The sequence below is a fragment of the Pan troglodytes genome, chromosome 4 (assembly GCF_028858775.2).
Source record: "Pan troglodytes isolate AG18354 chromosome 4, NHGRI_mPanTro3-v2.0_pri, whole genome shotgun sequence".
In the NCBI taxonomy this organism is placed as follows: domain Eukaryota; kingdom Metazoa; phylum Chordata; class Mammalia; order Primates; family Hominidae; genus Pan; species Pan troglodytes.
Window position 1 is genome coordinate 105143143 of NC_072402.2, and position 27719 is coordinate 105170861.

Sequence of the window (27719 nt, forward strand, 5' to 3'; positions counted from 1 at the left end):
TAGATTTAAAAATGATGTCCATAGTTACACAGAATGTCCTAGTAATAACTCAGATATAACAAATGCTGGAAAAATTCTCTTTTAGTATCATTTTCAGAAAATGACAATTGTCTTCTTTATTATCGATCTCTCATTAAAACATACTAATTCCTGAATCAAGTGTGCAATCGTAATTCAGTCTGGATGGTGAATATTCAGGACATTTAAGGAGAATTTCTTAGAAAATGCAACTTTTCTGGTTTCTGAAGTTATCTGAGTTAAAAAGGTCAACGCTTTGGGAAGATACAGTTGAAATATCTTCTGGAGATGGAAAAGTATCCTTTGGAGAGGAAAAAATGCAGAAATATGTTTAAAATTTATCTTTCTACCATCTGATTCGGGGTTCCTAGGAAGTGTTTATAAAGTAGAATTCTCTAAACAGTAGATGTCAGAGTGAGTGCTATTTGTTTCTAATCTGTTTTTAAAAAATATAAAGTGTATTTTTTCAAGTATAATAGACCCCAGGACTTTATCTCCTCATTTCTTTCTGTCTTTTTTTTTTTTTTAGACAGAGTTTCGCTCTTGTTGCCCAGGCTGGAGTGCAATGGAGCGATCCCAGCTCACTGCAACCTCCGCCTCCCAGGTTCAAGCAATTCTCCTGCCTCAGCTTCCTGAGTAGCTGGGATTACAGGCATGAGCTACCACGCCCGTCTAATTTTGTATTTTTAGTAGAGATGGGGTTTCTCCATGTTGGTGAGGCTGGTCTTGAACTCCCAGCCTCAGGTGATCCACTCGCCTTGGCCTCCCAAAGTGCTGGGATTACAGGCATGAGCCACTGCGCCCGGCTCTCTTCACTTCTTTTAGTTGCTTACTCACTTAACTTGCTCCCAGATCAGCTAGTTCTCATCTGTGTGAACCTTTTTCAAGTTACCTAACTTTTCTGGGCCTAAGTTTCTTCACCTGTAAATAGGGAAAAAGAATAGTTCTTCGTAGTGCTGTTTTCAGATGGCACCTGGAACACAGTACATGCTATATAAATTCTAGTTATCCTTACTTATTAAACATCTGCATGTGCCAAGCAATATAATACAGGGCAGAAAGCAGGAACAGCTGTGAACAACCTACCATAAATATATGACGTCAGGGATGATAAGTGCCTGAGGAAAAATAAAGCACAGTAAAAGTATAGAGAATGCAGAGAACAAGGTGTTATTTTTATATAGAGAGGTCAGAGTCGCTGCCTCTCGGATAAAGACATTGTTTGAACACAGACCTAAAGAAAGTGAGAGCAAGGCATGTGAATGCCTGGGGCAATGGGAAGCCCAGGTAGAGGGACAATAAAATCCCCAGGTCCCGATGTAGGAGTGTACTGGATAGGAGAGGGAGGAGGGCTGGCAGCTGAGTAGCCAGAATCAGGCAGACAGTGGTAGCAGAAGAAGTCAGAGGCTGAGGGAATCAGGGAAAGGAGTTCAACCATGGAGGACCTTGCTGGCCAGGTTAGAGACTGTGGACTTTTGTCTGGGTGAGACAGGAAGTCACTGGAGGGCTGTGACAGAGCAGTGCCATGAGTGGGGAAAACAGGAGCTTGCTGCACTGGTAGAGACCACAGATAATGGTGACTTGGACAGAGCAGCTGGGAGAGAACTAGTTCAATAACCCTAATACATCCCTCCATTCTGCATTTTCCCTAAAAATGTACCTTTAACTAGGATTTATTGAACATCTACTAAGCAAGGTATTGACCTGGACCACTGTACAGATGTTATCTTTTACCCTAATGCTGCAGACCCTCAGATAAAATATAATAAAATTAGGATATTAAAGCTCCAAGAATTTCTGAAGTCAATTATAATTACATTATTTTACAGATGTAGAGTTCAAACTCCAGAGGGATGAAATGATTCTCTCAAGATCATACAGCTAGTTAGGTCAAGAAAAGGACCTGGGACTCAGTTTTCCTTACTTTATAAAAGCATATATTCAAATCAGTGTTTTATGGAATTACAAAGATAACTTATTAAAAGGATTTCCCTTTACCCCTTCTGATGTAAAAATAACTGCAAAACTTCTATCAAACATATTCTCATTAGGTTAATATTTAAGAGTATCATTTCTAAATTGAGTATTTTTTAAGTTTCTAAAAGGAGTATTTAAAAAAAAAAAAAAAAAAAAAAGACAGGGTTTTGCTATGTTGCCCAGGCTGGTCTTGATTTTTTTGGCTCAAACAATCCTCCTACCTCAGCCTCCCAAACAGCTGGGACTACAGGCATGTGCTACCATATCCAGCTAAAATGAGTATTTTTGAATTTTTTAAAATTACTGTTTCCTTTAGGAAGTCTATATAAACAACTATTGTCTTAATCAATTGACTGGCAGTTCTGCAAATCTATCATTGATATAAATACCGCCAACTTTCTGTAATTACTTTAGTATGCCAATCTCTTACCAAAATAACTCCTGTAGATTAAAAACAGTATTTGTCAGATTCAGAGATGGCCCCAGTCTACCTCAGCAATAATCAGCAATTATAACAACTTAATATACTGTCTGTTCCCAAGGAAAGGAGAATATAGCATAGTTATTCTTGGGAGTTAAAATAAAGGGACTAGAACTGCAAAGCATGTTTTATTCTTAAAGTAAATTGGAAACTTCATTTAGGATATTTTCAACTACCACATTTTCTTAATTTTATAAAACTCAAAGACATTAAGAAAAAAAGAAATCTGGTTGAGGATAAGGCAAATGTTGATAAGAATCTTCTGACTCATGTCCTCTCTAAGTAATGAGGTGAATAGCTTGTTATGAAATCCTTGTCTTCCCTTCCTCCAAATCTGTGTTTGTATCTGAATTTTGGCACTCCACAGTCTTCACTATACTTAAGCCTACTCCTAGCACCATAAAGCAGGATGGCCAAAAAGCTATAGCTTTCTTTTTTCTTTCTTTCATTTTTTTTTTTTTTTTTTTTTGAGACGGAGTCTCACTCTGTCACCCAGGCTGGAGTGCAGTGGCTCAATCTCGGCTCACTGCAACCTCTGCCACCCTGGTTCAAGTGATTCTCCTGCCTCAGCCTCCCAAGTAGCTGGGATTACAGGCTCCTGCCACCATGCCCAGCTAATTTTTGTATTTTTTTTTTTTTTTTTTTTTAGTAGCGATGGGGTTTCACTCTCTTGGCCAGGCTGGTCTTGAATTCCTGACCTCGTGATCCACCCGCCTCGGCCTCCCAAAGTGCTAGGATTACAGATGTGAGCCACTGTGCACAGCCAGCTTTCTTTTTTCTAGGAAAAGTAAGAAGAGATTTTAAGGCTATGAGGAGCTAAGAGGTACTCCTGTCCTAGCAAGAACATTCTGTAAAATTGACTGGTGGGCAGTGAAGCTTGTTCCTGAGATCAGCAATAGAGCTTCTTGTAACGCAGTAAGTGTGAAAATAGCTATTTCCCAATCATCTTGTTCATTCCACACACATTAGGGAAGAGGAAAATTCAACTGAGGGCCAATTCTCCCCTAAGAATCCTTTAGTTTAATTATGACCACAGTACATTAAACGTCTGTAAGACAACCATGTTAGCTCTGCTGCTCCTGACTGCAGCGGTGGAAGAGAAGAAACCCTTTCATTACTAAAAAGACAGGGAAGGATGCCTTTGCGGGTCGAAAACATGGTTGAAAATTCAATTTAACTGAACACCAGGCCACTGTGCTTCTTGTTAATGAACATCTTTTTGCTGCTAATTTTGTGCTATTTTACCTTTCATTAAAAAAAGTAATTCAAGTTAAACTCAGCTGAACAGCAAAAAGCTCTTCATATTTTGAAGCATTTTGGAACAATTACTTTGACGGAAGCCCTTGACAGTTAAATGACTCCGTTAAATGAATGTTATAGAAGTCACATAATGATTTTTAGTGAAATATTGAATTTAACCACAAATGAGGAAAAACCAGTCATAAGCGCTATGGGTATATTTGAATAATAACATCTTGCTTATGAAGCTGAATGAATTCTATAATTTCTAATAATCAGGCAATCAACTAGTTAGTTAGTGGGTATGTTCCTCATCTTGGTGCTCTCTATTCATTTTTTATTTTTGCTTTTGCTGTTGTTTTTTTAATCTGAGAAGCCAGTAAGAAAATTTCAAAACTAGCAAGAATTTTCTCTTACATTGGTATAGTATTTTACAGTGAGACAATTAATGAGTTGCTGTCCCACAAGTGAAGTCCTCCTCTTTCCTTTTTCTCATATGCTGAATGAGATTCTTTCACAAAGTAAAAAAGCAATAAAAGTCAAGAACATGCTGCCTGAGAAGTGTGAATTCACTGTATGCCAGTGCTTCCTGCATCTGTGGGACTCAATATTCCTTTTCTTGTTTTATGGATCAAATGTGAGATAGTATCAAGGCTTTTGCATGTTTTCTCATGACTAATGACTGAAATATGTACTGAAATAATAAAACTGGTACTGTTCAATTTCCTTTTTAAATTCAATTCCAATATAAGTGACAGTTATCATTGTGATGGTGAAATCTGACTTACTATAAAATTCTGTTTTCTGGAGAAGGAGGGGAGCTAGAAATCCCTGTAGACTTAAACCGTGTGAGTTGCGAGTGGGTAGGGACATTTGGACTGAAGAAATGAGTCAGAAAAAAGAATGTTCTTGTTTGTCTGGCAAGCTGGGGTGAAAGTCGATGCTAAGCATACTGAGTGGTATAACTTGGATCTCTACCCACTGTGTGTGGTTGCATTTCCTGATTCTTCCAAGCAGGTGAGGCACAACTTTCTCCATGTTCTCACTACTCCCTGAATTTATCTTCATCATCAGCAATTGTCGACTTATACTTTAATTGCCTATTTACATGTCTGCTCCCCAGTGAAAGGTCACTCCCTAAGAACAGGGAATATCTTTTCATCTTGCATCCCCCAGCATTTCTCAGCTCAGATTAAGCTGTCCAATAAATGTATTTTTTAACAAGTAAACTTTTAACCTCTTCAGTTGACAGTGAGAATACATGGGAAAGGCCAGATAGTTTAAATATAAATACTAGTTAAAGTCCAGATACACAACAAGCTGCTTAAAGCAGCTACCACCTATAATCTTGCTACTCAAAGTGTGGTCCACAGTTCAGTAGCAGCAGCAGCATCTGGGAGCTTCATACATCCAGAATTTCAGGCCCTGCCTTAAGACCTCCTGAGTCAGAATGCATTACAAGATTCCCAGATAACACTATGCACAGTGAAGTTTGAGAAGCATTTACCTATAACATATGATAGTAGGAGGTATGAAGAAGTGATGGGTATATAGTGGAGAAGAAACAAGGCCAGGCATTCTGATTAATGCAGAAGTCTACTGAGAAAGTTTTAGAGCTCTCCCAGGACAGAGTCACTCAATGCTCACAGGTCGGAAACTCGCTTATACCAGTTACCTTGGAACCCCTTCTAGACACTTCTTCACAAGTCTTTCCTGTTTAAAGACAGAGCTACTCTTAATAATTATCTTTTCTCCTTGCTGCAAAGAGAGTATTTATCGTCAACATGCTGACATGTCCAGGAGTTTTGGCTTCCTCCACTGAAAATGTGGATGATTGAAAGGATATTGCTGACACCTGAATAAGAAATCCAATGACTCCAAGCTATGTAAATTTAATTATTTCCTTTAATTTTTTTTCAGGAGTCTTTTTTTCTTTTCCTGAGCTTTGGAGAAGTCCTGGAAATGTTCATTTTAAAAAAATACAAGTCAGCAGTGGTTCAGTGAACAGGCTGACACGTAATTTCATAGGGGGAGAGGCGCTCTGTCTTTAATCTAATTTGTGCTCTCAATTCCCAGCTAATGTATCTAGGGATCCTGATGTATGCATTTACAAGGAGATATCTGTAATGCAGAGTCCAGCTCTCTGCAATTCTCTGAAACATGGGTAAAAAATTACTCTGGGCTCTTGCAGCTGCCCTACAACACGATAAATCTCTATATACTCACAGATGTAGAAATATTCTCGGCCTGGCCTGAATTCAAATCCTAGAGAAAAGGGAGTGAAGAGCTGGAATTTTTCAGAGAACTTCAGCGGTCCATTTGGAGAGTGAGGCCGGTTACATTCCCATCTCTTGAACCCTTTGGAAGTGTGGTCGCAGGCACTGTAGCCATCAAAGTTCACCATGTAGAGGACATAGCGCTCAGTCTTATCTTCTGGGACGGAGTCCTCATAGTGAGGGCAGAAAACATCCAGGTAGTCATTGATACAGACATCAATATGGTAGTCACCCCTCTGGAATCTGTTAGAAAAAGAAAAAAAAATGTGATAATTCATAGAGAAAGGGCTTTCTGCTTGGAATCAGTGGTTAAGCCATTCAATAATTTTGGAGCTAAAGCATCTAGTATAGTAAGTTCTTACTGAATGCCATTATGATTTGGGGCATGGTTTGAAATGTTGCAGTTCCCAATCTAAGCCACAAAAAGCCATTTTACAGTGAGATTCCATTATATTTGTTTCAAAATATCCTATAAACTAAGTGCTTTGCTTTCATTTTAAATATTATATTAAATATCACTCTTTCAAACTGTGGAACTCTATAGAGGTACTAGTGTGCTGTTTTCCATGTTTCCTTTCATTCTTAAAAATCATATATTAAAACAAAGTTTTTATATTTTTATAATAGTGTTTCACTTGATAAATATTTTTGAATAAATGAATGAGGAAATTAAAGAACAAATAAATGACCGAATTGTTTTTTGTTATAGTTGAGGCCATTTTCCACTTTCTATGCAAATGAGGATTACAGCCATAAAATTGGGAGAATTAGAATCATAACATTTTACAGTTAGAAAGACAATTCCTAAAACACTTCCATTTTAGAGAAAAATAAAAAGACATAAAGATGAAGCAGTGAGTGATTGAGCCAAACCTAGTATGGAGACTTCGGATCCCAGTTCAGTGCTTTTCTTAGATCTGCTACGTCAGAAACTTATTTTAGTGCATCTCAATTTCGATGCAGCGTCTTTTCCATACTGAGAAAACAACCCATCTAAATCAAATGACTCTTCCCCTCATTTCTTTTAATCCCTCAACAGGTCATGTTCTAGAGCTGGGCTGGTGAGTAATGAAAGTAACAAGCCAAATGAAAATAGCCAAAACCACGGCTAATTCATCCTAGTTAAAAATGTACACACGTGAATACACACACCTCCCACCACAAACACCACACTGTCTGCTTCAATTCTCATCTCACAAAAGTTTTGCTTATCTGTTTTAACTAATGTGTCTTTCCCCATCAGTCGAACAGTATTTCCCAAGACACAATGATGTGTGAAACAGGAACTGTTATGCATACAACTTTCTCAGTCTAAAATCATGGTGGAAAAGCATACAAAACTCCTTTGTTTTTAGCTGGTGAGGAAATTCTTCTCTGAGCCCTCAGAAATTTCATCATAAAATTGTGTTACTGCTGAAATACAATGCTCATAAAGTCATATAATCTCCAAGCTGGACAGTCTGAGTGTGAACACTTCCCAGTGGCAGTGAGATAGTTTATTCCATTTTTGGACATCTCTAGATGTTGGAAAGTTTCTTCTTATATTCAGCATATCCGCTTCTGTGTAATTTCTACCCAGTGATCCTACTTCTGCTGCCTGGAATTACAAAAAACAAATCAAATTCCTCTTCTGCAAGGGAGTCCATAAAACATTTCAAGATGTCAGCTATATCTCTCTATATCTTCCTTTCTGCAGACATTTGAAAATCTTGATTCCCTTGGTTCTTTCTAGTATAGTTCCCAGGCTCGTCATCATTCTAGATTCTTGACCCTTCTCATAGTCTCCAGTTTCCCAGTATATTCCCCATAAAATGCAGCACCCGAACATAAACATAATAACGACCTCTGACAGCTTGTGACCAATGTCCACCCCAGTAGAAATATACCACCTTCTAGCCGGGTACAGTGGCTCACGCCTGTAATCCCAGCACTTTGGGAGGCCGGGGCAGGCGGATCACTTGTGTCCAGGAGTTTGAGACCAACCTGGCCAACATGGCGAAACCTTGTCTCTACTAAAAATACAAAAAATATTACCCAGGCATGGTGGCATATGCCTGTAATCCCAGCTACTCGGAAGGCTGAGGCACAAGAATGGCACGAACCTGGAAGGCGGAGGTTGCAGTGAGCTGAGATCATGCCACTGCACTCCAGCCTGGGTGACAGAGTGAGACTCGGTCTCACAAAAGAAAAAAGAAAGAAATAGACCACCTTCACTCTGGATGCTAAATATTCATTGACAAGCCAAGATACTCTTCCGAGAGACAACATTGTGAAAAAGTAGAGACACCATTCATTTTGACTAAGTAGACCTAGATTTAAGAACTGGATCTGCTGTTGGTTGAGTGGGAGAGTCATAAATCATTCTGAGCCTCAGTTTCCTCATATGTAATTGGGCTAATCATGAGAACCTGCCTTGCTGGCCTCTGGTGGCTGCTTCAAGCCTTAGATAAGGAAATGTATGGAACAAACTGTGTAGATGTAAACCACTGTTACCATCATCAGGATATACCAAAGCATATTAAAATAAGTAAATAAAATATTAATTTTAAAATAATAGCAGTAAGAACATACAACAGAGATAAAAATAATATGTATATTTCCCCTTTTAAAAATCCAAAAGGAAAATCATATAGAAATGTTAAATTCTGTCCTTAAATGTCAAATGATCCATAGCAACTCCACTTGACCCTTGCTCTTGAAAAGCAGCATGCTGATTTACAAAGAGAAATAAGGACAAATTCTCAGAATATTCACTTTTCAGCTAGAGGATCCCAAAATACATAACCATTTTTTTAAAAACCGAAAACACTTGGAAGTATTTATATATTTGCAATGACCACGAGTTTACTTTTTCTTCATTACTAGCAGACAATGATTTGTCAAGATGCAAGGAAAGCCTGTGTTGCTTTTAAAAGATTTTTGAACATCAAGCTAACATCACTGCCAAAGTACAGAGAAAAGACACTGCAAAGTTCAGATAAAAGGGTGCTGGGATATGAAGCATCAGCACTCAGAGTAGCCTGACAGTTTTGGATAAGAGCCAGACAAGAACAGCAGAAGGCAATGCCCAGATGCACTTTATATTATTATATTATTATTATAGATTTTAAAGAGATTCAAGGGGGAAGTTTTTTCTTTCCCTAAGTGTCACTCATTTTAGCTTCTACTAGCATTTGGCACTGCTCAAAGTGAAAGTAAAAATTAAAACTGCCATTGTCTGGACCCATTCTGTTACTCCTTTATTCTGTAATTCCTTTATTCCACAACTGAAAAAAAAATGTCAGTTTCTTCATGCCTAAAAGTTTGCTCTCCTTTCCTAACTCTTATCCCTGTTAATGTTGCTAAATTTTTACTAAAGCAAACTGTGAGGTTGAAGACCCATTCTACTTTGTGTTGACCAGCTATCCCTTCTGATGACATTTTATTTTGCATGGAGTGTTAAGTGAATTACGGTGGTACCTATTTCAAACATGCGATTGCCCCAGCAATTACTATTTCTTTCTTTCTTTCTTTTTTTTTTTTTTTGAGATGGAGTTTCACTCTGTTACCAGGCTGGAGTGCAGTGGTGTGATCTCGGCTCACTGCAACCTCCGCCTCCTTAATTCAAGCAATTCCCCTGCCTCAGCCTCCCAAGTAGCAGGGATACAGGCATGCGCCACCACACCCAGTTGATTTTTGTATTTTTAGTAGAGACAGGGTTTCACCATGTTGGCCAGAATGGTCTCAATCTCCTGACCTCGTGATCTGCCCAGCTCGGCCTCCCGAAGTGCTGGGATTACAGGCATGAGCCACTGTGCCTGGCCACAATTAGTATTTCTACCCTTTTAGCCATACGACGAAGAAAAGATGATGATTCACTACAGAATCAATTTACACTTTTGTTTCAGATCTTAAATTCGTATAGTTTAGTAATGTACATTTCAAAGGGTGGACAATATAAATATAAAAACAATGACAAATTGGAATTCATAAAAGGCAGCTATATAACGTACTCAAGTATAATCCAAAGAAAAGTTTAGGATCACATATGCTAATCCTATTAGGTTGGTGCAAAAGTAATTGCGGTTTTTGCCTTAATATATCAAATCATGTTCTCTGGGTATAAAGTAGAATGGAACCATTCTTTTCTGGCCATACTATGAAGGAGCACATAAGTATGGCTAATATTAGAGTGCTTATTATGTTACATTCATTATCTCAACTTAATCTCTATTACAATGCCACAGAATAGCCACTATTATTACTACACCCATTTAAAGATGAGGAAATTGAGATTAAGAAGTCAAGCAACGTGCCCAATATTACACAACTAGTAAAGAAAAGGGGGAGGCAGAATTCAAACCCACTCTGACCTCAGAACCAAAGCTCTTCACTTTTCCATTTTGTGAGAGATTAAATTGCTAGAGCCAAGTCCTTAGGTCAGCACTATATTCCTCCAGAGGGACCCATTTTCATTCTTGATGAGGTTTCAGTTCTCTCCTTCATTCACGGATGCAACAAATATTTGCTGCATCCAGGATCTGCTATGGGCTTTACATATGTTATCATATGAAATCCTCCAAACAACCCTATTTTGTAGTTTTAATTAGTTTCACTTTACCAATGAGGAGAGGACATTCAGAGAAGGCATTGTCCAACTTTTTATAGCTAATAAATAGCAGAGTTAGGATCTGAACTCAAGTCTTACATGGTTCTGAAGCATATTCTTGTCCTCCTAACCACAATGGTTCCAAAGCTTCACCAGCTGTAGCAACGACCGTCTTAAGAGTTTGGGTTACCTTTATATTTACACTGATCTTCTAGCAAAGCATTGCAACAAGGTGTCCCAGCCCTACTGTCTCCTCCATGAGGTTTGTCCCAAACTCCTAAACTGGAAAGCTGAGGGGTGTGTCAACATTTAGAATAAGCCTCAGATTGCAGGGTTAGCTCCTGACTCATCCTTTCACAGAATAACATGTTGTTAGGCTCAGCAGCCATTCACATAAAGGGATCTTTTTTCCATCAGGAAGCAGCTTTCATGAGCTCTAGCTCATATTAAAAGAGGAAACTGACATCTAGGAAGACTGATTCTGCATGCCAATATTTACAAATGCCATGGGTAACACAGCCATTGCTTTAACACATTTGTAAATTTCTTGGAAAATTTCTTGTAAATGTCTTCTCTTTATGTCTTATCCTTAATTCCATCGATTGTATCAGCAGTTCTATACCTCTATCTGAGATCACCACATAATTTTAACTATAAGAATTTCTGGCTGTACACCAAGCCAGCAATAATTACAATACAATCTCTACTAAATTATCACAGTGCTTCACAATGTAAAAGCATGCTCAGTTACCATACTTAGAAAAGCAATTGTGTTTGAGTAAAACAATTACTGCCCTGCCTGTTTTCACAGTGTAAAAGTCTCAAGAGTCAAGAAACATCTCATATGCATAAAAAGATGGTCCCTGCTCCCCAGAAGGCTGCATGGCCACTTAGGTCAATGTTCTGTGCAACATAAATAGTTGACCCTTGAGCAACACGGGTTTGAACTGCATGGATCCACTTACATGTGGACTTGCTTCTACCTGTGCCACCCCTGAGACAGCAAGACCAATCCCTCCTCATCCTCAGTCTACTCAATGTGAAGACAAGGATGAAGACCTTTAGGATTATCAACTTCCACTTAAAAAGAGTAAATATATTTTCTCTTCCTTATGATTTTATTAATAACATTTTCTTTTCTTGAGCTTACTTGATTATAAGAATATAGTATATATGTTTAACATAGAAAATATGCATTGACTGTTTATGTTAATGGCAAGGCTTCCAAGCAATTGTAGGCTATTAGTAGCTAAGGTTTTCAGGAGTCAAAAGTTATACCTGGATTTTCAACTACATGCAGGGCCAGTGACCTTAACCTCCCACATTGTTCAAGGATAAACTTCATATTATATGTACTCTATTATGGCAAGAATACATTGTACACATTTATGAAAATTTGGTGGTAGACTGGTTCAGAATCAATGTCATATATATTATAAAAGGGTAATTTTCATTAATTTAGGAAAATAAAATTCAGCATGGCAACTAGTCCTTTGCAATCATCTCAAATACCAAAAATGAATTATGTACTTTATGGTAGTTCTTGATAAACCAGAGGCCACCTGGAGCATTGGATAAAAAGCACGTATCTAGGGCTATTGACAGCAAAAGTAACAACTGAAGCTGGGATTAGAGCTGAAAAAGTGTGCTTCTGGAAAGTGTGTTTGTTTCTCAGTGTTTACCTGATGACATTCCATTGTATGCTGAATAAATTTTAATTTTCAATTTAAAGCCACTGTTAATATCTCTCCCTTGCTGAGCATGGTGGCTGATGCCTGTAATCCTAGGACTTTGGGAAGCTGAAGTGGGAGGATCACTTGAGCCCAGGAGTTTGAGACCAGCCTGGGCAATATAGTGAGACTCCATCTCTATAAAACATTTTTTTAAAAAAATTAGCCAGGCATAGTAGTGTGTGCCTGTAGTCCCAGCTACTCAGAAGGCTGAGGCAGGAGGATCACTTGAGCCTCAGAGGCAGAGGTTGTAGTGAACCGAGATTGTGCCACTGCACTCCAGCCTGGGCAACAGAGCAAGACCCTGTCTCAAAAAAAAAAAAAATTGCTCCCTGTACTGAACCTATCTGCAAGAAGTAAGTCATGACTTGAGTCTCAGAATTCAGATGAAATAAAGACAAGAAAAGTGAGGTAACAGTTGACAACTAACTTTTCATTTAGATCTCACCAGTGTGCCCTCAACTTTCTACTGAGGAAGCAAAGCATTGTTTGATGACATTAGGTAGCCTAAGCTGTAAGAGCTTTGTCCTCCTAAGTACTTCATTTTCAAACTTGGATGGCTGAAAAAGGTACATCTACTACTTGAATAGTCTAGGTCCTTTACTAGTCTCAAGTGTAAGTTCTCAATGTACTCTGACCCTGTCTCTTGGTTCCTCTTTACTAAGGTAAGTAGATACCACCTCGCTTTTCTTCCTTATGATTTTCATGGTGCCGACCTGACTTCCTCCTGGACTCCACACTCCTGTGTTGTGGATATTGACAGCTGGGGAGGCCACATTGAAAGGACACTCAGGCAGTGCCCTGGGCTTCAGGCTGCAGAGGAGCAGGACCATAATCCTCCTTCTCTGAGTTCATCTTTAGCCACTTTGCCCTGCAGTCTTCCTCCTTTCATTCCATCCTCATTTGCTAAAGCCAAAATGCATTTCATTTTAGTAGCTGGAAAAGGAAGGGTATGGTGCATATTTAAAATGTTCTAAATTGGCCTTTAGCATATGTTGCTGGCACAGCAGAGAGCCTGCTTCCAGGGAAATATGTATGGAGGTATTTTATCAAGAAGCTCCTGAGTGAAGTTTCTTCACTCCATAAATATAGAAACAGCATTACTGAAAGGAGACTGTTATTAGAGGTTAGGAAGCTGTGAGATACTTTCATCCCCCTTCACATTATGTTTTAAAGAATTCAATAATGAAAATGTTATTTCTCATGAACTGGATAGTTGATTATTACATTTTAAATATATTTTAATCTGTCAAAGAGGTGATTGTTTTAATATTCCTACTTGAACAGAAATCCAATGTCACTTCTTTAATTACAAGGCAACCTAATGTATTACATTCTGAAATTGAAATGTAAAAGAAGGATATGATTTATGGTCAAAGATTAAGCAAATTTATCAGCTTAGGGTTCCTCCAAAATTTTAAACTAATTCTAGAGTGAATATATCTTGGGAGCACTGTCTTCAAATTCTACTATTACTGATTTAAAGGCTAATTTCAGAATAAGATGTCTGTTTTTAACTAGTATAATTTTTCATTTGTCCCAAAAGGGGCTAATGGGTCCTGCAACAGATATGGGTTTGGTTTATAAATATGTTTTTGTGAGGAGATGGGCAGGACAGCAGTCTCTGTTGTATAACATGCTGCTTCTTGCCTCCTTCTGTTATTCCTTTCAGCACAGAATGCAAGCCTTATGGCTTTCCTATTCTAAATCTGAAGATGCTCTTTTTTTTTTTTTGCTTTTCTGCGGAGGTTAAAGCATCGAATATCGAATACAAACAGCACATCAAACAGGGTAGATAAATAATACTAGCATCACTAAGGGCTGAACAAATATTTGTTTTGTTAATTTTAAATTTCTCTTTTCTCTCATGGACTGAAACATGTCTATCTTTCGGATGTATTGGTAATCAACCTCAATGTTCAGCTCTGAGAGAAGAGGACTCATGGATAGTTTCACTGTTACCCCACCAGGTGTGAAGGCTGAATGAGACCTTATATGATGACCAAAACACATAATTTCAGACCAATCCAGCTCTTCCAGGCTTTAGAACATGCTAAAATCAATGAATATTCCTAGAGAAGTGAAGGTTCACAAGTTAAAAAAGTATTCGAAGATAAATTTCAAAGATTTTTCCTACTTATTTGGCAGGAGAAATGCAGTATGCTACAATATATACTGACAAAATGTTTGGAACCTGGAGTTGGTGCTGTGTTTATCCATTAATGAAAGTTCCAACAGAGTTCTTGCACGTGCATGTTTTGATAATTAAAAATTCTGCAGCGTAAGAGTTTTACCTTAAGTTCAGTAACTGTTGATGATGATAAGAAGACATCATTTTCTTGGCCAAATATTTAGAATTCATCAGCAGTTTATTATACTACCCTGTCACTTTTTTTCTTGTATGTATGTGTGTGCACTTTAAAAGCAAAACATTTAAAAATCCCACAATACTAATTACTCATATCAGATAGATAGATAAAATTCACATAGCTTTTGCCTGTTGCTTTTCTACTACAAGTCATGTCAGTCTGAATGACTTTTTAAAACTGGTATCTCCCAGAAATTGCACCTGTTTCATATACAAGGCCCAGGCCCACATAATGTTCTCTCCTCCAGTGTTGTAACTCATTTGGAGTTTGTTTTATTAGCTTGACGGAGGAGCTTCAAAGGAAAGAAAGCATTAAATTGGCAGAGCCTAAACAAGACTTTCCCTCAGGAAGGGGCTGGAAGCTTTGGGTGACAGTCTAATTGCTTCTAAGCCCCCAAAGAGGCCTCGGGCATGGAGTAAGAGTGTGTCAACGTCAACAGGCCAAGTCAGCCAAAGAATTAAGCAGGCAGAGTTCTAAAGACCTAACACATCACAGATCACTTCAAATGGCTTTCAAAAGGAGATTTTAAAGAAATAGTTAATGTCTGGCAATCAGTATAGTCCTAACAGACGTCACTCCCACAATGCAAAACATGCTTTTCCTCTACTCCTGCTGGCCAGGAGCTTCCTATCAAAGCTGTACTTCAGGTCTTAAGCCAGTAGAGTTTTACACCCCCCACCCCCAACTTCAAGCACATGAAGCAGAGCACCTGCCACATACACACAGACCCAGCAAAAGGAGACACAGGCAACCATCAGATAGGCTATCTAGCCACTGTCCAAGGAGAACAGGATTAAACAAACTGATTCTGATCAGGGGATGTGGGAGTCAATCAAACAAATAAGCCACCTGTCAAACTGCTTACTTCCATGTAGCCCTTTTGTATCTTCTAGATACAAAAGAGAGGAGAGTTACCCAGCAGAATTTCAGGCTATTCACAGTTTCAAAAATAATAATAATAACCAAAGGGTTAATAAGTAAATCTCCTTTTTATTGACCAACTCAAGGAGAGATTTTTGGAAAAGAGTGATTTAATAGTTCTTAAGTACTTGGTGTGCAAAGAGTGAACTAAATATTTGTATTATGGGTTGATGATAACTTACTGGAATCATTACAATCTAAATCTGAAATTTAGCCCAGACTTTTAAAAAATTGAGATATCTGATAATTAATCTGTTAATTTATTAAACAAACAAAAAATAAATTGGAAGAAAGAAAATACATGGGTTTTATGGCTTTCTTCTATGTTTGATCTTCATCAGACAAGGGGAAGCATATATTTGGTAATGCTAGGGCATGATAATAATAATAATGTTTTCATACAAAACTGTAGACAATAAAGCAGAAATTGTGGCTGTTTCTATGGAAATTGGCACGTGCAAGGTAATTACTTCTATTTGGCCAGTTAGGACCTTGTGAGCAGTTGGATACAAATCTGGGACTGGGAATGAGGCTAATACAAAGAAAAGAGCTCTGCAGTCATTAGAAACGAGGTGGTGATCGTAGTCATAAAAAGTACTGAATTCATCCAAAGTCAATGTATAGATTTAGAAGAAAACTGGGACTTTGCTGAATGCAAATTGCTGTAATTATTACTATACTAGTTTTATATAGATTTATTTTTTACGTATAGATCTCCTTGAAAATAGTAATGGTGTTTACTTGTCTCTGTATCCCCAGCACTTAGCACTATGTTTGCACATAGTAGCGACTATATAGATGTTCGATGAAGAGGAATGTAGCTGAAGGGTATGAGAAGTGATGCTTAAAAACAGAAGAACTGTGTAAAGCATCCAATAATCTCTTCCTGTGTTCTGGGTCCCAGTATAAAATTTTGAGAGAAGCTAAATATTATAAACAAAGGTCAAGATCAGGAAACAAAATAATGGCAGGCTGCAAAAAGGAAAATGATAATCAGGACTGTTGTTCAAGCAATGCTAGAAAATTATGCCTAGCCAAGTAGACAACTTAAGCACCTAAGGCAGAATGAAAGTTTCTCTCGTCATTAAGTCCTCTATTCAATTACCATTTATCGGGGTAATTAAACACTGGAAAGTGATGCCAGGCTAATTGTTAGATTATGATAATTACACGTCTTTGCTATGCTACAGCTGATCAAAATAAGATGTGGTCCCGTGCACTTAGCCAAAGCTGCTCTGTAATCGTCAGACTTTTGTACAGTGCTAGGACATTTATTACTAATTCATTACAAATCAGGCGGAGAAGCTTATTATTTGTAATGCTTCTACCCCCTACCCCCACACAGCCTCCTGAAACAAGACTCACAAAAGGTTAAGCACAAACTTCTGCCTCTCATTGGCCCATTTCCATCCCAATTACACAGCTGAGCAGCATTAGGTGCCTCTATTTGAGAGGGTTCATCAGGCTGCTTCACAAACATCCTGCAATCGCCTATCACATTGGCAGAAACATCCAAGACCCCTTTTCAGCCCCTGCCAACCACTGTTTTGCTCTCAGTTGTGTCCCAGCAACCATGAGCTGGAAATCCAGAGACTCCTTTGGTTTTGGGGCTCCCTCCTGCTCAGGTCAGGCCTCAGCTAGACTGAGATATGTCCAGGGGTTTGCTCCAGTTAGCAGGAGTCATGGGGAATACAGACTGTTCTCCACCTACCTGACATCCAGTCTCTGTTCTTCAAGCTGGGATCAGGAGAGGAAACCAACGTTCTCAGGCTCCCACCAGAGTCACCATAAAGCTACCAAATAGATTCGGATCTTTGGAGAGAAAGACTAGAACCAATGCATTGTCCTTGGGCTGTACAAGGCCAGAATGCCTGGCATATCTGGGGGTTAGAAATCTCTCCTTCCATCCCTGTACTAACTGCTCCAGGCCACTGTTGGAAGGTGGGAAGGCAAACAGGTATTTTATATTCTTCACTTGGCTTTATCCTGGGACTTTTGAGGTCCTCCCTGCAACCATCATCAGAATGTGTTAGCATGAGCCACTGTGAGGTGGAGGAAGCATAGAGCATCAGGTTAAAAGTTTAGTAACTGCTACATTTATGTCATGGTATGGCTCTCTATTTTAGGATTTTTTTTCTCTTATTATTTTAGCAGTGTTACAGACTGAATGTCTGTCTCTCCCACTCCAATTCATGTTTAAGCCCCAACCCACAATGTGATTGCATTTGGAGACAGGGTCTTTTTTGGAAGTAATTAAGGTTAAATGAAGTCACAAGGGTGGGGCCCTAATCCAACAGGATTAGTGTCCTTATATGAATAGCAGAGAGCTCATTCTCCTTCTGCCATGTGAGGACTCAGGGAGGAGATGGCTGCCCCAAGAGAGCCCCCACCAGAAATCAACTTCTGCTAGACCTTGGTCTGGGACTTCTAGCCTCCAAAACTGTGAGAAAATAAATCTCTGTTGTTTAAGCCACAGGGTCTATGGTAGTTTGTTATGGAAGTCTGAGCAGACTAATATGAGCAGTTTAACATTAAATTAGGGATACAGTGGGGGATAGGGTGGTTTTGAATTACATTGCTCTCAGTGACTTCAGATGTATATAAACATCAATAAAGAACAGCTAAGTAAAAATGGCCAGAAAGGAAGGGAGCAAGGGGGAAGGAAGATGGCAGAGTTATGCCACTACCAGCACTTCTCATGATATCCTGCACATGGGAGAGACTCAGCATCTACTTGCTGCTCTGAGCAAATGGCTGCTCTGAGGCGAGAAGGCACACTATTTTTCTAAGTAAGCATAGTTTCACCTCTGAAATTAACTCATGGCACTACAAAAACGACTGTATTATCACCTGGCAACTGTGTTATCTCGCTGTTTTAGCAAAGGCTTTTGCCCAGAGATAGAATGAAGGGTGTTACAGAAAAGTCACATATTCCATTTTACCTCTCCTTGACCCTGGAAATTAAAACAGAATATGCCACCACCCTTCAACAATTGTATTAAGTGCATTCTAGGGGCAAAAGAAACCATGAGGTACTTTGTTAACACCAGAATACGTGAAACTGTCATTTCATGCACACATTTATTGGTGGCCTGTGGTTTAGACTGGGGAACAAAGGTACTTCAGTTCATCACATAAAAATGGTTTTGCACTACTTAGTATTATTATTTCCTCCCCACACTCATTAAAAGGATATCCATTCATACAGCTGGATCCTCTATTTACTTTTATAGCCTGGACCACAGAAAGATATATGCAAGAAAAATGCAATCATAAAAAATAAGAAACTAATTGCTCTATCCCAAGGAAACATAAGCGGGAGAAAGAAATAAACAATTCACCATTTATTTCTCGGAAATAAATCTAAGCACTTTAGAGGATTCTCAAGTACTACAATATTTCTACCTACTTAAATGCTTGTCTATCTCAATGACAGAGAATATAGTTGTTTTTCTTTTTCCACCTATCATCTTAATAAACTCTACTTTCAAAATGTCTACCTTGGAAAAGAACTATAGTTCAAAGCGAGTGCACATGATCTTCCTATTGAACTTTCAGAATTTTTGGTATTGCCAGAAGCTCTGAATGAGCCACTTGTGTGGACTGCAAGGTTTCAGAGGCAAGGTTAATGTCAAGACACAAAGAGGATGAAATAAGCAGATGATAATGGGCACTCCATACCCATGAAAACTCAGCACTGTCAGCTTTGAGAAGACAGGGTCACAACTTACTTTCTTCAGTACTCAGTAGTGCAATCCCAGATCCCAAAGTTTCACGACGTACACATTAACATTTTATTGCTGCTCACACTGTTCAAGGCAGACAGAAAGAGAGAATGTGAGCTGTTTTTGGTCACAAACTCAGTGTTGATGAGCTGGGTCAAAAAACAACACAGGATTTACAAAACCTATGGGAGATATTAAATGAGCCTGGGACTAAGCACAGAATCTGTACGCTATGTGATGGTAAATGTTACTCTAATATAGCACGTCAATTGATTTATTTACAGAATAGGATCATTTTACTTGTTGATGTTTTAATTCAACATCTGGGTATCTACCTTGTACATGCCAAATATTTATCAAAATCATACCCCATTTTGCATGCTAAAAAAAAAACTTGGATTTTTTTTTCAGTTCTACAAATATAAAGTATTCCTTTCAACCCTCTCTCTGAGAAGTAAAGGCATAGGGCAAACAGGGATTTCACCTTGGTATATCTCAGATTTCTGGCTCAGGACACTCTGTATCTGAGAAAGATTCACAACAGCCAAAACCAACTCAAGGATGTTTTTAAATCCAGTCATTAATTAAAAACCCTAAGTCATGGTCACTGAAAGTACTGGTTACTATGGTTCTATAAACATGATTAGGGAAAATAACATGACATGTGCTGGCCAGGTGAGCAGATTAGAAGCACAATCTACCAGGCTAATATAAAGAGTATACCCACTCTTGGTGCTGTTAAACCTGCCCTGAAGCATGCACTAATATTCAGGGCTGGAGCAAGGAAGGATAGTGTCCTATCTGCAGAAACACCTTTCCTTCCTTGTGTAGGCAGTGAAGCTGTGCTGGAATTGCATTTCCCACCATATAACTGGGACATGATCTGAAGCTTACATATACTTCAGTTTAGGGTTCTGAATCCTAAGAAGTTACAAATCATTCCAACTCACTAGAGGAAATGAAAATTAGGAGCTGTGGGAGGTGCCTATTGTTTTTCTGTTTTAGTTTAAATATGAATTTCTGGCATAAAAGCTGAAGAAATATACTTACATATGCATAGCACTTTCTGGTAGAACATTAAATTTAGTTTATTTTTTAAATAAGGGTGGTACCTTCTGAATATAATTAATATCTCTAAAGATGTCAGAGATGTTTCCAAGTATATGGAAACATGAAATACTGCATTTCTTTGACAATTAGGACATTTAAAAATTTGTATCACATGTGGAAAATTGTGTTGATTCTAATTATGAAAAAACTTACTGGACAACTCAAAATTAGACATATCACTCCTGATTTTCTTCGAATCTAAGAAATCCTCCTACATAAAACTTTTGATAAAGGTTTTGACTCAACAACAGCTACAACCATCTTACTAGAGTTGAGAGCAACAAAATCCTAACTCACCACTCCTTGAAAACACCAGGTTATTTGCCTTTGTATTCTAGACCAATAACCTGGCTTTGTATCCTAGACACTACTGATGTTCACTAGTCTTAACCTACAGTAATTATATAAATATACATAGCATGCATGACATCAGCTTGCAAAGAGATGGCCTTTTTTTTTCCATTGATACTTAGTGTTAATAATTTCACAAGAACCCTACTTCGGAATCAAGACTATAGAGAGATATACTAGCAAAATAAAGTTTGAGCCGTCATCTTACCCAGCTGTTTCCTTTTAGAACTCTTAACTACCTAGTTTCTTTTTTTGAAAATCTCCAGGGGAGAATTTCATTCTAAAATAGTAGTTCTTTCCCAGGACCTATAGATGTCATTCAAAATTCAGTACATAAAGAAATTCTCTTTTCAAGGGCATCCAGCTTTCCAGTGCAGTTCAGAGCAATCCCCTCAACCCTGCCCTGTAAGAAGATTTGAGAGAAATGTATAGAAAATGTAGCTTATGTTTTCCTAGGAAAGTTGAGCTGATTGTATTATCAACTGTCTATTGCATTAGCAATTTCCAGCTGAATTACAAACTGTTTCCCTGCATTATATTGCTATTGTTCAATATCATTTTATTGCCCTAATGAAACAAAGCTATATAAAATAACCATAAAGTACTGATTACAGTTAACTATAATGGAAGCGAGCTAAGGAAAGCTCTATTTTTAAAATAAGCAAAGAAAAAGAAGAAATGCTGATACTCAGAAGACTTTTTTTTTTCTCTTTTTGGTTTTCTGGATTGGGATCAAAACAACACTGACAAATTACTTCTTCTTTCTCTTCCAACAATACAGATGGTATTTCCCCCCAAGACAGAATTTCTAGAAAACTTCCCAAGGAGCGAAAGTTCCCTAGGTACAAAAAAAAAAAAAAAAAAAAAAAAAAAAGAAACCCTGTGAATTATAAATATGTCTTAAAAAGTACCTACCTCAAACCAGAGTATTCTCTTCATATCATGGAAGAAGATATCCAAATTTTCCCTGGGGTACAGGTTTCTCCCTGTCTGTAGATGAGCTCTTTGGAAAAGTACCATTATGAACCATTAGGGGCATTGCTTATTGGCCTATATTAAATCGACCAGCAACACAAATGATTAGGATGCTGTGCTGGGCAGGAGGCTGCCCAAATAAGATGGCAAATCCATAGCTAAGGTTTCTGCCTTTTAGTAAAGGCAATGAAGATGACTTGGCAGTTCCTTATATACCCAGCTCCTTTTCCATAGATAGAACCAGTAAACAAAGAGTTGGAAAGAACAGGCAAAAGAGAAAATTCTTGGGTGTTGCTAATTAAATGATGACTATAAGCTGCAGTGCCAGGCACTTGCTGTCCTCTGACATGCATGCCAGACCCACTATACCCCCTCAAGAACAGCATAATTAGAGTAAGGGGGAACAGAGTATCATTCCCCAAGAATTTCTTGTGTTGAACTGGAGACAGTTAATGAAACTACTGTACAGTGCTGTAGTGGCAGATGATCTGTGACTGCCCTTTTTCTAGGCGCTTAAACTTTCAACATCTGAAAAATTCTTCTTGCCATTTCTTCAGTAGATATGGTGTAAATGCCACATGTTCTTACTCATAAGTGGGAATTGAACAATGAGAACACATGGACACAGGGAGGGGAACACTACACACTGGGGACTGTCGGGGGTTGGGTGAAAAGGGGAGGGAGAGCATTAGGACAAATACCTAATGCATGCAGTGCTTAAAACCCAGATGTCAGGTTGATAGGTGCAGCAAACTACCATGGCACATGTATACCTATGTAACAAACCTGCACGTTCAGCACATGTATCCCAGAACTTAAAGTAAAATGTAATAAAATAAATTTCAAAAAGATATGGTGTAAATGTAAAGTACACTGGAAATGCCTGAATGTCAAGATCAGAGACTAGCTCCTCCAAGACAAACTCTGGTAATGGAACAATCCTTATTCTTCTAGAGATCTTTGGTGAGTATTCACATTATCTATGAGGAACGTGGATGATAACATCATCCATGTGGACACAGCATGCTGAGTGCTACATACTATATTTGATGCACTGATCTGATGTCAGTGGTTCAGAACAGTTTCCGCAATGCTCAGTATACTTGCATTTTCTCATTTCTGCACCCCTGAAAAAAGCTAAAAATAAATCAGGGTGATATCTGTTAGACCTCTTTCAATAGTGTGTATTGCTTGAAAGATGAAAGAGAACATGCATTTATCTTTTCCTATTAGAGTGCTAATTTATGCAAGTTCATTTGCCTTTTGCATCTATTGATTGGATTCTTGTTGTCTCATCCCCTGTACTCCATTAGAATCCTCACTGACTTAACAATAATGCAAAGGCAGACAAAATTTGTACAGATTTTTACATGCTCTTGCATCTATAGCCTATTTAAAAGTTTGCATAAGCAAGACAGTGTAAGTAGAAATTATGGGCAACATGAAAAAGTATTTCACATCATTGCATCAGAAAGAAAATCTCAGAGAAGATGAGAATACTTAATGGTTGAACTTCTCTTTTCAATTTTAAATAGTCATGGCTGAACATTTGAAAAGAATCTTGTGCTTCAGGCATGCCGAAATTAAAATAGAAGCGCAATTTGAGATTACAGTTTATAAAACCAGTAAGCACAGCTGCTACATGTAGGACAGGAATGGCCCTCCTTTTCCAAATCCATTTGTGTAAGTCAAACTTAGAAGTAAGATTTTCTTTACTATGAAAACTGGCAAAAGGACACAGCCCTAGGAGAATAATTTTCAGACATGGTTTCCTATGTATTTGCTCCCAGACTCAAAGAATGCTTGATTTCCTGCTTCATTGGGAATATATATACATATTAATTAGTTTAAATGCTTACCGTTTATGGGGTCAAAATCTGATTTTAGTTTCAGGAATAATGATAAAATAACTTATTTAAATATTAAGTGACATAAAAGCTCATAATCATAGGACAAGAGTATAAAGATTGCCATTTTAAAAAAGTTTTTTGGAGATAGAGTCTGTCAGATAGACTCTGTCAACCAGGCTGCAGTGCAGTGGTGTGATTTCGGCTCACTGCAAACCTCCACCTCCTGAGTTCAAGTGATTTTTGTGCCTCAGCCTCCCAAGTAGCTTGGATTACAGGCATCCACCGTCACACTCGGCTAATTTTTATATTTTTAGTAGATACAGGGTTTTGCCATGTTGGTCAGGCTGGTCTTGAACTCCTGACCACAAGTGATCTGCCTGGCTGGGCCTCCCAAAGTGCTGGGATTACAGGTGTAAGCCACCACACCTGGCCTCAAAGATTGCCATTTGAGATATAACTTTAAACCCCAAAGAGTATTTTAATGCACTTTGTACAGAGCACATATGTGCTCTATTGAAGGGTTTATAACTATTCCTTCTGGTTTTCACTTCACTATGTCCAAAAAGGAAGAGGGAAAATGTAAAAGTCCAGTGAGAATCTGATCTGTTCTCATCCTCCAAGTGATTACTGGCCTCAGAAATTTGACAATGGAGAAATCGCAAGATGCTCACAAGTCACGAAAAGGGAGGCTTCTCAGCATATTGAGGATGCTAGAGTTGTTCAGGCAGGGATGTTCGACAGAGGCAGAGGGACACCTAGCAGGTGTGGAGTTCAGCCACCCAGACCTCTCCAAGGATGGCTGCAAATAGCACAAGATGTCCACGAACACTAATAGGCATCCTCTGAACCACTTGGGAGGTGTCACTAATAAAAAGTGGAAATCAAAATGGAAAGAAAATTTCACCTCTAACTCCTTCTTGTGGCACCTGGCTTTTTCAGCACATATGGTACATAAAGTTTGTTAATGTCTGGTGGTTATCGAGTAAATCAGAGTTGATTAAAGATGTTTCAACTTTATCTTCATTTTTCAGACTTTATAGACATCCATCTGATAACTGAGAATAAACAACTATTTTATTGGTTGCGGCAGACAGTTCAGGAAAGAGGTTAAGAGAAAGGAATACACAGTTGTCTGCCTATCTTCGAATCTGGGCTCTGCTGCTACTAACTGTGTAATCTTGGCACATTCCATGACCTCTCCACATCTCAGGTTCCTCACCTGTAACATCAGAACATAACACCTCACTCCTAGGACATGTTAGGATTAAATGTATAAACTAAATGAACAAATAAATGATGACTAAAAGTACAGTGCTTCGTACAGTGCCTGACAAATGATTAAGTGCTCAGTATGTATTAAAACAAGGTAAGAGGAATATATTCAATTATACTATTTATGGAACTTTTAGGGTATTATTTTTACCACTAAAATGAATTTTAATTATTTGAAAAGCATCCTGAGAATCTCAAAGATCCTGCAAAATAAAAATTTCAACAGTCATTATTACATATCTTGAGTAGGTAGAGTGTAATTTTTGTTTATGAAGCAAGGAAATGTGATTTCTAAAACATTAGAGAGGCAGGACATGGTGGCTTACACCTGTAATCCCAGCACTTTGGGAGGCTGAGGCAGGCAGATCACGAGGTCAGGAGATCGAGACCAGACCATCCTGGCTAACACGGTGAATCCCTGTCTCTACTAAAAATACAAAAAATTAGCTGGGCATGGTGGCGGGGGCCTGTAGTCCCAGCTACTCAGGAGGCTGAGGCAGGAGAATCGCTTGAACCCAGGAGGCAGAGGTTGCAGTGAGCCAAGATCACGCCACTGTACTCCAGCCTGGGTGACAAAAAACTTCAGAAAATGGGGAAGAAGACACTGACTTTCTCAAGGGGACTGTCTATGCACTCACAAAGAAATCTCAGTCACCTTCTGGAAGCATGCAGGATATATAAATACACAAAGGAAGGGTGGGCAGTTGCCTCTGTGAGGTAATTCTGGGACACAAAGGCCATCTTTAAACAAAACTGCCTTCCCAAAAGTGAATGTCAATCCTTAAATATGTGCAAAATGTTACTTTGCTTGGGAGGAAAATCTTACTTGCCAGCTAATGCATTAACATATTTTCATCTCTCTGACCCATTAATACCTGTCACCCAGCAGAGTTAAGACCCCTGAGAGACTGGTGAACACAGTGGGTAAGTTTTTATGAGAAAGGGGCCTCAGGAAAGGGGAATCAGACTGAATGACAGAGGTACAGGGTGACAACAGAGGAACACTGAGACTTTGCAATTCTGCTGAGGTCAGCTCAAAAGACTAAGTGTCTTCACACTGCATTAGACTAAATGATGTTTCTCTACAGGAAGACCTGTTTTAACTTAAACTTTAAAATTACGCATTTGAGCAATATGATATTCGATTGACCTTCCATCCTTTCCTAATTTGATTGACTTTTCACATATTTATGTCCTGTCTCCCTTGTTAATTAAGTAATTCATTCAAGACAAGTATATTGATTGCCTCCTGTGGCTCAGGCTTTGTACTTAAAGGTGGAGAAACAGAAATGAACCAAGACATAGTCCTGCCCTGGAGAAACTGACAGTCTAGTGGGGAAGGCAGTCATCCAAATACATCACTCCAATAAAGTGCTATAAATGTAAGAGAAACGTGTACCAAATGCTGTAGAAAATAGTAAACAGCAAAAGACTTCAAAAGAGTTCAGAAAGACCATACAGAAGAGCCAGCACTTGCAGGATGGACGAAGGGGAGGGGGGCTTCTCAGGCAAGGCAAAATGTACAGACCCAAAGAAATGCGAAAGCAAGGACAGTGTTGACAGCAAATGAGACCACCAAAGGAGGTTAGAACCTTATTTTGAAAAAGGAGTTTGACAGGCAATTAAGAACAAGGGATTTTTTTTTCTTTTTTTTTCCCCTCTGAGATGGAGTCTGGTTCTGTTGCCCAGGCTGGAGTGCAGTGGCACAATCTCAGCTCACTGCAACTTCCGCCTCCCGGGTTCAAGCGATTGTCTGCCTCAGCCTCCCGAGTAGCTGGGATTACAGGTGCCTGCCACCACGCCCAGCTAATTTTTGACTCCTAACCTCATGATCCACCCACCTCAGCCTCCCAAAGTGCTGGGATTATAGGCATGAGCCACTGCGCCCAGCCAAGAACAAGGGAAAATTTTTAAGAAGGTGCAGAACATGATTGGATTTGTATGTTAAAGTGATCATTCTGTTAGTCCTGGAGAAGACAGACTGGATGGAGAGAAAGCTCGAAGTAGTAAGATCATTAAGGAGTCTACTGCATTAGACCAGGCAAACAAACACACAGACCTTGCCAGCTTCAGCTGAGAATTCCTTACTCCCTGGCACCTGCCAGTAAACTATTCACTTATTCTTCCATTAAACGACTATTTGTAGAGGCCCTATTGAATGCTAGATACTGGCACTGTGGAAAGCTACAAAATAATACACATAAAGGCTTCACTTCAGCTTCTTATGACTGCATAGACATGACAAGAGCCTAAAGTAGGTCATTTGTGGGCTTAAGGAAAAGGAGATGGACAAGAGAAAAGTTACACAGAAGGAGGAACATCAGAAGGTTAAAAATAATCCCCAGGGCTGGGTGCAGTGGCTCACACCTGTAATCCCAGCACTTTGGAAGGCTGAGGCGGGCGGATCACGAGATCAGGAGTTCGAGACCAGCCTGGCCAACATAATGAAACCCCATCTCTACTAAAAATACAAAAAATTAGCTGCATGTGGTGGTGTGCGCCTGTAATCCCAGCTACTTGAGAGGCTGAGGCAGGAGAATTGCTTGAACCCGGGAGATGGAGGTTGCAGTGAGACAAGATCATGCCACTGCACTCCAGCCTGGGCGACAGTGTGAAACTCTGTCTCACAATAAATAAATAAATAAATAAATAAATAAATAAATAAAATAAAATAAAATAAAAACAAAAATAATCCCCAACATTTGTTCATTATTTTGCAGCTCTTACATATCACCATGAAGGGCAATGTGGGGTGGGTTGGGGTGGGGGTGAAGGTCTGAAAGAGTAGTGCATGTGAGGTTAAAGACCTGGGTTTAAATACTTCCCCTATACCTCAG

At 38.8% G+C, this 27719-nt stretch overlaps 1 protein-coding gene across 2 annotated transcripts in view; it reads right to left on the reverse strand.

Annotated features, from left to right (window-relative positions):
- The window catches only part of EFNA5 (ephrin A5), a 293796-nt gene that overhangs the window by 44116 nt on the left and 221961 nt on the right, over window positions 1–27719 (reverse strand). For both annotated transcript variants that reach the window (XM_009449439.5, XM_526972.8), the window contains exon 2: window positions 5942–6234. In XM_009449439.5, the coding sequence (XP_009447714.1) occupies window positions 5942–6234 (293 nt within the window). The remainder of the gene's footprint in view (window positions 1–5941; window positions 6235–27719) is intronic.